Source organism: Taurulus bubalis (genome assembly GCF_910589615.1).
Source record: "Taurulus bubalis genome assembly, chromosome: 14".
NCBI classification, from domain to species: Eukaryota; Metazoa; Chordata; class Actinopteri; order Perciformes; family Cottidae; genus Taurulus; species Taurulus bubalis.
The window spans coordinates 6,502,097-6,514,673 of NC_136602.1; the positions used below are offsets into that span (position 1 = coordinate 6,502,097).

The following is a 12,577-nucleotide window of genomic DNA, read 5'->3' on the forward strand; positions in this document are numbered from 1 at the left end:
CACCGCCTGTATTCTACTCCTCAAAGTCACAGTGTATTTAGATGGCTCCGTCATCAGTTATTCCATTATGATGTTTGTGGCTGTCCAAAAGAAATGCATTATGCTCTTAGTCATTTCAACTATGGAAGACTAACTTTTGCCTTCTTGCCAGCATGCTTGAAAACAATTGCATATGGCTGGGTATTATTTGACATTTTTGCAACTCTTTTTCGCCAAATATATTGGCTTATATTGCCTTATTGCAAATACATATATATTGTTCAAGGTTTTTATTTGGCCATTTGTGCCTAGACCAACAGTCCAGACTCATTGGAATTTTTTTAGCAGCGCTCTCTGAGTCAACAGTTTTGGAAGAAGAAGAAATAAAAATAAGAAAAAACACACTATACAGGAAAGAGACCAAATATAAACTATGAGAACACTATATAAAATATGAGAAGACTGAGACAAAATATGAAATGCCCTGAGACAAAATATGAAAAACACTGACAAAATATGAACATATTTGTGTATGTGGCTGGCAATAAGTCACAAGAAATTGCAGACATGTCAACTTTTGGGAGAGAGTTGTCAACACTAGGCTGTTTTTTGTTTTATAAACCTGGGGACTGGCTAGAACGATTAACAGAAGTATTCATTTATTTTAACAATTTTAACATTTGTTCAATACTGCGTAGTTGGAGTTGAAAATCCAGCAAGAAAGCATTAACTTGCAGCACAACTCTGCCTCTCTCTATCTCGTCTGCATCTTTTGTCCCGAGTCTTGGTTGACGTTATCTCGCGTCTCATTTACTTTCTCCACACGCTGCCGCTATCACCTCATCTGTCTCTCACGCGCGCAGACACACATCTCATCTTGTTTACTTTCTCCACACTCACACTCCAATTACGCTTTATCGCCATCACTTATCACTACGCTACTCATCTTTATCTTTCCACTTTTTTCTTCCTCTCACACACACACACACACTATCCAGCACCATTATGCACTTTCTTCAGATTTTTGTATCTCTGCCAATCTCCGTTTCCGTACTTCTCTCTCCGTTCCGGTCTTCCTTCCTTCCCTCAGATTATTTTTAAAACCGGCCGCTGACTCACTCGTGACTTCACATGTTTTGACCCTTTTTTTCTGCTTTTCAAAGTGGAGCATGTTTACGCCGTTCGCCGCGCCCACTCCCCTCCACTGCCGGGTCGGCGTAGCCACCCTCTCAGGTCGGCCTCGTCCCCGACGGCTAGTTGTGAGTCAGATCTGTCCAGGGATTTATCGAACTGTTGTGGACTGCTGAGGAAAATACTAACAAAACCTATGAATTTGAAGTGCCGGTTTCTTGTAGTTTAAAAAAAGGGGTCCAATTTTAGAATATTTCTCCATTCACTCATACATATGCCATCAAGTCAGATACTTCACCTGATTTAAAAAAAAAAAATCTGAATGCGAGCTGGTTATCTTTGATACGAGTTATAAAATAAAGTATTGACTGGAGACGGCAGAAAACATCACACTCAATTGTTTGCTTTCTTTAGTGTTCATAAAAGGTAGTCTACACACGGTTGACAATAATGCTCGTCACTGACATCAGAAAACTGATTAACTCTCTGAGGAATCCACATGATACATTTGGACTGGTAGCAGTTGAGCGTGTCAACTCTTGCAGCCCTCATGGCAGGTAAATCGCCCTAAATTGGCGCTTGTTTGTTTTCTCCCCTTGAAAATTATTCCGGCTCGCAAAATGATAAAAGTGGATTTAAGCGTCGCCGATGCACAAAGTGTCTGAACGCTTTTCTCCTGATGTCTACCTTGTATTGATGACCGTCTCGTTCAAACAGTTATGTCATTATGAAACACTAAGTTGTTGTTTTTTAAGCTCTTTGTGTCATTCTTACCTCTTGAGTGTTTACTGATTCATCTGTAACACAAGGTTAGTAAGAGGCTGAAAGGCAGTTAGTTTGTGTGTGTGTCTTCATTTTGTATGTCCTTTGTTTGTTTGTGTGTGTGTGTGTGTGTGTGTGGATAGGAGGAGCTGGATGCCGAGAACAGAAGGAACACGCGGACCAAACTGACACCAAAGCTGACCCCACACCAAGAGGAGGTGACGACCAGACAGTAACACACAGACGCATGCATAACCACGCAGACGTCCTCTGTTACATCCTATTCATGTGTTACGACAAATAACTCGTAGCTAAAGCCTCAATGTTTGTTTCGGAGAACATAGCCGGTCACTGCAAACCTGAAGGGGTCAGATTTGTTTTGCCTGAGATCTTCTGTTTTCTTGGCTCAGTTATCCTGATTCATACTTTATTATTTAACTTGCTTTCTTAATTGCTCAGATACATAGTTTCTTAAGTCAACTTTCTATAGTGAATACACAAATGTCCTCTGCTTTGTAAAACCGCATGCATACACAACTACACTAAGTACAGGAGTTCAAACAGGAACCTTGAGGCGTTTTTTATTTTCAAAAGCCATTATCTGTTCACAGGAGACAGTTTGTCATGAAGCTTCGTTTTCTTTTCACGATCTGCGGTTTGGTTAAACCAGTCATGTTTTCAGTGTGTTTGTACTGGAAGCCACATGCAGCCTTTTTACACTGGATATGCTGACAGACTAACCACAGTTTACCGCCATCTGTGATTAGTTCTCCTCTCCAGGCCGCCATGACTCTGAGAGCAGCGTCCGCAGCAGAAAGGAAGGAACTCTGCAGAAGATCGGAGACTTCCTACAGAGCTCCCCCACGCTGCTCGGCTCGAAAGGTTAGTGTGTCGCCGTGAAACTCTTCCCTGTGGGAGATATTTCATCTGGTTGAGAGAGTGAAGAGTAGCAGTTGCAGATACATGCGTTTCAAACATAAAGAGGAGTTTAAATATGATGAAGCAACACTATTACAACCACACGCCAGTAGGGGGTTGAAAGTGTTTTTCATCAGCTGGTGACAAAAACGTATATCGTAATAAGATGAATACAAAAAACACCATGTTATTCTTATTATGTTAAAACATTATGTCCATATTTCGATCCAACAACAATTTAAATAAAATGGAAGAAACTATTTGAGTAAAATCAGAAAAAGCTTTTCAATCAAAGTGTGATCATGATTTAAAAGATGTGTATTAATTCATTTCAAAATATTGATTAATACGTGCCTCTTTAGGTCCATTGCACTGGGTGTCATGTTCCTCCATTACCATGAACACACAAACATTTTGACTCAATCCCGAATACATTGTCATGCTGCCACAAATGCATATAAAAGCATCAAACGTGTATTAATCTGGCGCTGAAAATAGTCCAGATTCACTATTTCCTCATGTTTTCAATCATGTTTGTTGGCCAGCTTTTTAAGAAAAAAATGAAACTATATATTTGTGCCACAGACTGGATTGGAAAGTGAGAAAATGCAGAGCTTTCCATAAGCGCCGATCAAACAGACGATTCCTCTTCTAATGCCGTGTTCCACCGTAAAGTAAAGTTTACTCGCGTGAGTGAAACGAGGGTGTTCACACCAAATGCGAAAAATCGCGGCGCGAAGGGGGCGTGGCTTAGCTGAGAGACTTAGTGAGAGGCTTAGTGAGACACAAGCGAGGAAGCTTTAATTTCCACTATCGATCATGGAATAAATAACCACTTGTTCTGCTTTATACTTGTTGTGGAAGTCCCAAACATGTCGGAACATGAAACGCCCTCGTATTTGGGTTCATAACATCATCCTCCATGGTGTCTGGGTTCATAATATTATTTGTAGTCCCACAACAGCGTCTCAATGAAGCCGCTGTCAGCGCTGGTTCTTTCGGAGCAGCAGCAGTTTAATTCAGGAACGTGATGACGGGCGGAGCTTCTCAACGCTGATTGGCTGCCGCAACTTTGCGTCACGCGATTTCTCCGCCGGAGTTGGGAGAATTCAACTCACGCGAATTCGCGCCGCGTCCTTCGCTTCGTTCGCCCCAGGTTAAACGTTCTGTTCGCGCCGCCTCAAGCGCGTCTATCTCGCCGCCCCGCGAATAAAGCTCAACTGTTGAGTCACATTCAGTGTTTGACAAATACCAGCAACATAATTGATGACAATGCACATTAAGAATGGCATGTATTGCACAGAAAAGAGAAATCTGCAGAGCTGAAGAAGTGTAGGCAATGCGTCAGCCTCACACTGTAATTTTACATCACAACATATCTTGGTGGGTTTTTTCATAACTATTGTACACACACACACACGTGCATAAACACACCGACGCTTCCTCTCTAATGCAATGTGATGCATTGTGATGCATTGTGATGCATTGTATTAATTCACCTTCAGTCAATTACTGATAGCATCCAGGAGGCAATCTCATGGCTCAGATGGGTTTTAGAATGTTTAAAATGTCACAGTTGAAAACCTGTGTGCAGGAAAAACACAACGTAGGACACACAAGGACAAATCTTGTCGAGAGTAATTTAGCGCGGGTTGGGCAAAGTAACCGGGCAAGGGCAGCCGAGTTTGGGACCCTAATGATGGCTTAAAGTTAAGACGGGGAACATATTGGAATCAACCAGTCATCTCTGAGTTTTATCCTCAGGGACAGTTTCACTCGGTCAATTAATTGTCGCCCTGGGGTTCCAGCACAAGTGTGGTGTCATCTGCCGCCATGTGATCCTCCCTCTCCCTTTCTGCTGCTCGCTGTTTCTTCCCCGTGTCCCTCATCGTCTTTCATCTTCGTTATTTACTTCCACCAACACATCAATCTTTACCCTTTCTTTCTTTATCCATCACTCATTCCTTCTCTCCCTCCATTGTTCTTTCTCTGTCCATCCTTTTTACTACTGTTATTTTCCCACCTCTCTCTTTCTCCCATCTTCCGTATACCCTGCAGTCTCCTCCTCTGATTGTTCCCTGAGCAGAAAATTGAAGGTTAAAACTGCATAAAATACCGTTTTTAGTATTTACAATTTCTCCTAAAAGACCATTTCCAACCGTATCGTCTGTGATCCAGCCTGACAGTCAGTGACGGTCTTTAGGAGTTATTCAGAAAACTTGACGTGATTTATTCATCGTAATACAAATATTTAGCACATTTAATAACATTAAGTGGTTCACCATCATGAAATACTGTAATCAATGAAAACAATATTGATCTTAATCTGCCTAAACCATCTATTCAGCAAGTTCCTCTTGTCTTTAATTGTCTCCGTCTCTGCAGCCAAGAAGATGATGAGTCTGGTGAGCGGTCGGTGTGATGCAGACTCAGCAGCCTCCTCTTCCTCCTTCAGTCTGAAGGCCAAGAAGAACAAGAAGAAGCTCTACACGCCGGAAATCTCCTCTCCCATGGACATGCCCTCACACCCAGTAAGTGTCATCAAGCATAACAGTTCTCAGAACACACACACACCCTGCAGTACAGCTATTGTGCCATCTTATGACCATCCATAGGGTTAATGAATACATTTACTAGTGCACAGTGTTAATGTAGCCTGTTATCTTCAGAATATACATGAAGTGCCAAAGGTAAAAGTGTACGCATAATGCAGAATGGCATTTTTAAATAAAAATATGTATGGTAGGTCTGTATTGGTGGATTATAACTATTAATGCATTAATGTGTCCATCACACTTCAGCTAGTAAATGTGGAGCTTTCAGCATCTTTTATATCCTTAATAATTAGGCTATTCACTATAAAGAATACATCATAGTTTATTAGTTGATTTATGAATCAAATGTTATATTGACTATTTCAGTCAATCTAGTTTAGCCTCAACAACAATTATTATTATTAATATAATTACAATTGTAGGAACCAAATATCAGACCTGACCTTAAGCAGTGAGGTGAGAAACTAGTGAGCAGGAACAGCTTTCAGTAAAGAGTCGATTCAACCTAATACTTGCCAAAAAGCAGTACGAGACCTTCACTCTGGACAGCGTTCTTGATGGTATTTTTCTACTGTTTTCAATGCTTTAAGGAGCACAACAATGTCACGTTTTCATTAATTGCAGGACTACAAGTTGTTGAGGCACTTTCTAATGGCATTGGCTGATGCACGACACTCAATTCTTGATCGTATGACGCCTGTGGCTTTAATAACAAGCCTGCAGTTATATATAATTTGTGTAACTATTTGTTCTTGTCTTGTAGATAATCAGCAGAGATCCAGAGGAGAGAGACAGTGACCATCAGATCATTAAGAGGCGTCTTCGCTCCAGAATGGTCAAATAATGAACCTGCTCACTATACTGTATACCATCTTTTTTTTTTTGGTAAACTCTATCTTAACAAAATGAAGGAGGCATTTAGCTGCTTATAGGCCTTTCTGTTAAACTGGGTGAAAAATCCCCAAACTTAAGTTAGAACTTGTCTTATTTAATCTAAAAAGTAATATACTATAATTTCTGAATATAGCAAAAACACTAATATACAGCTGGTTATGTGGAAAGATGGAAATTAAAGGAATAGTTTATACAGTGGGCTCAGTGCGGAGCTCGACCCATTTAACAGAGTTGAACATAAAAGCCCCTCTAGAGCTGTCTAACATGTTGTGTTTGTTTAATCTGTCCACAAATACACAACAGTTGGTGGTGTTAAGGGGAGGTACATGCTGAAACTATTTCATGCAACGGTTTATCCATCGGAGCCAGGCGAGCAGTCTCTCCTTGCTTTCAGTCTTAATGCACAAAGATGAGGGGCTAAACTACCCAAATGTTGAACCATTCCTTCACAATACTGTGAAATAATTGAATCAACTTTTAGCTGGTGGAAAACATTTACCATCAAATGACTCAAGAGTCACTGCAGTCACTCCATCAGATAGTGAGCACTCTGAATGTGTATATCTTCTACACTTTATAGACAAAATAGGATGATTTCTTCCTTTATTCTGATGTGCAATTTTTTGTATTGTTTATTTGATGTGAGTAAGCTACAACAGTTACAACAAGTGTCATTTTTCAAACCTTTCTGTTATCCTTTTTTCTTTTACTTATTTACTTTTACTGATTGATTGTCTGAAAGTGATCAACAAAGCCCGCGAATGGAGCAAAATGTCTTGCATTGTTCTAAGCAACTTTTTTCCCCCCTTTTTCAGAATGGTTCGGGTGTTCAATGTTTCTGTAGTTTATTTTGTATTCAGCTGTAAAACATCCACTTCTCACTAAAGTCCTACTGCACTTTATCTCTTCCCTCCAACAAACTTGTGATTTTAGACTAAAGCCAGATGATGCAGGATGAGATCATCTACTGCTCTCCTGTGTGCTTGTTGCTGAACACCTGGCTGCTAAAAGCAATGACTTTAGGACTGGTGGCTGTTGATCTTGAGATCATTATATTCCGTTCTAGATAAAACAAAAAAACTGCTGAGTATTTTTCTTTTCTTCAGGAAAATCTTGTTAAACCTGCCTCAGTTTAAAAGGAAAGATTGTTTATTTAATTCCTGGTTTTCTAAAATTGTGCACTTTTCTGAAAAATCTATACTTCTGTCGTACCATCATGTTTTTCTCCATTTTTATACCTTTTGTTCATAGGTCTTATCTGTCATTTCCCGAATAAAAATACAAAGCTGTATTTGTTTGTTTCATATTTTAAGACCAAATATCTTCTATCTAAAGTTATGTCTTTAAAATATAACTTATCTTTAACGAGCATTAAAAAAAGGTTGTCATTTATTACTATGATGATCTTTTATTCCATAACTATTATTATAATTGATCACCAACATAAGTAGTAGCAGTTATGTTGTGTATTTGCATTCCCTTATACATTTTAGTTTTGATACTTCCTGCGTAGACGTGTGAAAAGCTGTTGCTGACGGCGAGACCCCCGGTCGGCTTGTGTTGGCGGTGGTCTGCTGCTGTGGTGTGTGTGGGCACAAATAAAGAAAATGTATTTCAGTGAAGAAGTATTGAAAAGTCTTCAAAGAAAACCATTCAACCAAGAGAAAGACGTGACCAGAGGTTCACCAACCTAGACGACAAGAGACGATATCACAGTTAAATATTTGTTGGTACAGTGGAGCTCAACTGTGTAGGATGTTTAGATCAGACATTTCCATCACGAAGCTTCCTTAGTTCTTAGTAGCTACTAGTTAACTTCAAACCAAACTGAGATCTACCATTACAATACAGGAGTGCTTTGTGTGAGGGTTGAAGTCTATCAGAACTCGTTTACACAGATTTCTGAGGCTCTTCTCTCTGATGTCAAAGCAGATTTATGGACGTTTATTTGTGATGTACATGAGATGATTAAAATGGTGTCAGTCACACTGGATTACATCAACGTAAATTTCTAATCTGAGGAGAAATCCAATTTTGGATTTATAAACCTCAAGTATTGACTTGAACTCTTAAATAAATACAATACATGTACTTGTCATCGTATAGTATGTCATGAAAATAATATCAAAGTATTGTATGTCATATGTCATTGTTCAGTATATCATAAAACATATATAGTTTAGTAGTCATAGAAAAATGTCATAACAAATTAATAAAATAGTATGCCTTATAATTGGTATTATAAAAATGTCGTCATATAGTTTCATGGAATGTCACAGTAAAGATGCCATAGTTAAGTATGTCACACAAAAAATGGATGCTTTTAAAAAAAATGTATAGCATAGTCTGCCATAATGTCATAAAACAGCATAGTGTAGTATATCATTGTATAGCATTTCATAAAAGGCCATGTCATTAAAAGTCATAAAAATGTCATAGTATGTCATACAAAATTGACATAAAAATGCTTAAAATATAAAATGTCATAAAAAGTAAAAGCATATTCTATTGTATTTCACAAAAAATGTCATAGAATTGTCAAAATAGATCATAAAGATGCAAAAGAAAAAAATAGAATAGTAAATAATAGGGATTACAGTATAAACTACCATTTAGAAATGTCATAAAACTCAGTGCGAAGGTCATAAACAAATCCCAATCTAATATTCCAGAAAAAAATCTTTAGTCCAAATATTTGAGTCTGTGGAAAAAAAGGGAAATTTTGAAAAAGAAAATGTGTAGAAACTAGGGTTGCACGGATTCAACTGTTTACATAACGATACCAATACCATAATTGATGATGAATACTAGAAAAACAAGAATGCATAACTTCTCATCTGACCTTGATCACACAGACTTCATTTGAGAATTCCTTAAAGTGTTGTTTCAGGAAATGATCTGACTGGGCAGGATGAAGGTTGCAACACACTCCAGCCTGAACATTAAAACAGCACAGTCATGAAACTGAGACATCAAGCACAGACCTCATTAGTGGCAGGAGGACTTATTTGCATGTGGTTCTGTGATTATTACGGTATGAATATGTGGTTTTGAAATGGCTGCAGTCCACATTTTTCTGCCTCCATGTCACATTAGTGCTGCCAGAAACCGCCCATGCAGCAGAGTGAAAAAGCCATGAGTGTGTCAGAGACTTTAATCCAAAGACATCATTAGCAGAGAGCATCATAATCACCATACAATGGAGGGAGAGATAGAGGGTAAATGGGGAGAAACCACAAGGGAGGCGGGGTAAAAAAATTATGAACGGAGTGTACAAAACTAAATATGAGATGAGAGCGTTTAAAGATGGCAGCAAGGGTTCAAATAAGAACACATCCATCCACTTCTTTCAAAAAAAAGCAGTCATGTATTGGGTGAATGATGGAGAGGCTGCCATGATGCAATTTTAGTAATCACTTCCCACACAGCTGGGCCCTTTGTGCCACAAGAACAGCCTTTCTGTGCGCAAGCCACACCGACAGGAACATGGATGAGAGTGTGGAGTTCAGTGTGCGTTTCATTCACAACGTTTTAGTTCATTACTCAAGAGTCAAAGGAGGGACAAAGTCATTGGGCTACAAGTCATAATTAAGTCTCGGGACTTTGCACTCATTCAGCAAGTCAAGTGCCAAGTCCTGTAGTTTGATTTCCGAGTCCCGAACAAGTCATAGGTTCTTTTCCAAATCATTCATAATGCTGTTTTAACAGTGGCGCCATTAGTTGACTTGATTGATTGGATTCTGTTGGATTGATTACAAACACAGTGGATCTGGGGAATTAAATATTGACTTGATGGAGATTAATAGCTTTAATTTGAGTTAATTAAGGAAATTAAGGAAAACAATTGATTTGTGGTGCACCGGGTCGCCTGTGTATTCTTGTAGGTGCCAGCCGGAGTTACTTCCGACAATTTAATGTGTACATTTACTTTGTGGTCAATCCGCACACGGACACACGACTCAGCGCCAGGCGTTAAATCAGTACCAGGAGACAGAGCGCACGCAAATAATCAAGAAAATAAATAGAGCAACAATGCAAACTCTGATCAATATGAGACAGTGTGTTGGAGATATAATGTAAAGCCACACCCAACAAAAGAAAATGTCCTGCACAGGTAAGTCCTAATAATTGAATTGAAGCTCAATAATGATCACCAAAAAATTGTGAGTCTAGAGTAAAAATGAAATAAAAAATGTATCAGGATGAGTTATGGCTATTTTTTATATAACATATAACTACAGCTACAGGAACGTCCAGGAAACTAACTTCTGTTTCAGAGGATTTCTGTTAGATTTAAGTCAACAATGCCTGCTGCATCATAGACTCATCTCATTTCCCCTCAAGTAGGGTCATCTGCAAAACCCAGATTTCAATTACAGTCCATCTACTTCATATGATTCATAACAACGGCCGATTTTGCGAATGTTTTCCATTTCCTTCTCATCCAGCTTCTTCCTCAGAAACGAGAACAAAGTGAAGAAGTGGGTGGTTACCATGAGCAGTGTTAGCACGGAGCACAAATTATGTGACTGGAATATAATGATGTGCACGGTGATGATAAACACGTTCTATTATGAAACGTTTACATACTATCAGCAGGGGGGGACATTCGTGTGATTCCGCATTCCTCTCTTTATTTCACCCGTCTCTAAATTCAGCGTCATTTCCTGGTGATAAATGCACCATTTAAAATTAGAATAGAACTTAAATCATGTCCAATCGTATGGGCATTCAGGTCTTTGAAGTGTTTCACTTCTTTTCCACAGGTAAAGCGTGTGTGCGTCACAACATGTTGAGGGGAAGAAAGCAGCAGCAGCTATTTGCGTAGAAGCACAATGTCTAAAAGACTCGAGAGAAGGGAGCAACTTCACGGAGGCATTTGAAGGTCCACTCGATACACTGCGTCAAAGCAGATTTATTTATAGCTTAACAGGTCTGTCACAAAGTGTGTTTTACCGACGCCAACGACACATCAGATGGAAGAAGAGGACATCAAACCGGCTCTGATGTGGCTCTTCAAACACAATCTGAATGTTAAAAACTGAAGCAAATCTATCTCTAATCTAAAATCATCTTTATCATGGACACACACACACACACACACACACACACACACACACACACACACACACACACACACACACCTCAATTGCTCCCGACTGATTACACTTACCGACCACACATTTTAAGTACATTCTGTCACACAGCGTGTTATTGGTACCCGGCTGTGTCGGTTATTAGAGTGAAGTGATCGGATGAGAGTGTATAGAACCTTTAACAGCTGCCTGGGCAGAGGAGGAAGTCATTCTCCATCTGTGTCATCTAATCGGGGCTTCCACGTTCTCCCAATCTCCTGTTCAGCCCTTTACATTGAGGACCCTTTTTTTTCAAACCACTTGCGTAGGATTAATCTGTGTCTTACTTTGGCAGCCTTTGTGGCAGTATCATAAAAGACACGATTTGATGAGCATTTATAAGTGACAAAAACATTTTTAAATCATTCTGTTATCTAAAAGACTAAAAGTTGCATTATGTATGTCATTAAAGACTTGCTGTCAACCTTTTTTTTGATTTATGTAACATATTAGCTCATTCTTTATTATTTATATTATTATAAAAAATAGTTCTGATTGCCGCTGATCATTTCAAAGCAAACCATTTGTTGTAGCTTTCCTTTCCTGTCAGTGAATGCAAAGATTTGAAGATTTCGTCCATGAGCTCATCCCTTCACCAAATGAGTGAATCTTCTGTTTCAGCCACCGGCATCACAACTTAGTATTCATTCATCGTTTCTACTAACGGGTGGCTTAAGTAGCCAGACGTCGTCTAAGAAGGGTAGTTGTATAACATTAAATCAGACCTGCCTCAACTTTGTGCATCTGCCACCAAATTTGATTGAAACAAAGCATGAACAGGTTTCTCAAACGAGAGAGACACACACACACACACACACACACACAAACACACACACAATGCACAGATGCCTTAACACACTCATCAGCAAGGGTGTGTTAAAAGATGCCGACAAACAGCCAAAGCTCCCATCTGGACCAAATTGCCCCAAAACCTCAACGTCCTTCAAATACCTTTCATCTTCTCGCTGGGACGTTAAACCCCAGTGAGGGGAACTGGGATAAACAGGATAAAGCCAGTGAAACACACACACGGTGAAAGTAGCTTTAAAAAGAGCTCGGAGGTGTTCTCATACATATTGGGTTACCGGTGCGGAACCAACAGGATCCCACTTTAGGACAAGACAACACTTTTGTTTCTGGAGTTTCAGAAACAGCACAAAGGAAACACATCACTGCATATTTTTAACGGAGACGTGACCAGAA

At 39.4% G+C, this 12,577-nt stretch overlaps 1 protein-coding gene across 1 annotated transcript in view; it reads left to right on the forward strand.

Annotated features, from left to right (window-relative positions):
* kif20ba (kinesin family member 20Ba) overlaps positions 1 to 6,189 on the forward strand; it is a gene marked incomplete at both ends in the record, with an annotated part of 41,914 nt that extends 35,725 nt beyond the window's left edge. The window contains 4 exons of the mRNA XM_079229459.1: positions 2,016 to 2,090; positions 2,640 to 2,754; positions 5,176 to 5,321; positions 6,109 to 6,189. Coding sequence (XP_079085585.1) covers positions 2,016 to 2,090; positions 2,640 to 2,754; positions 5,176 to 5,321; positions 6,109 to 6,189 — 417 coding nt within the window. The remainder of the gene's footprint in view (positions 1 to 2,015; positions 2,091 to 2,639; positions 2,755 to 5,175; positions 5,322 to 6,108) is intronic.
* Positions 6,190 to 12,577: the final 6,388 nt, after the last annotated feature.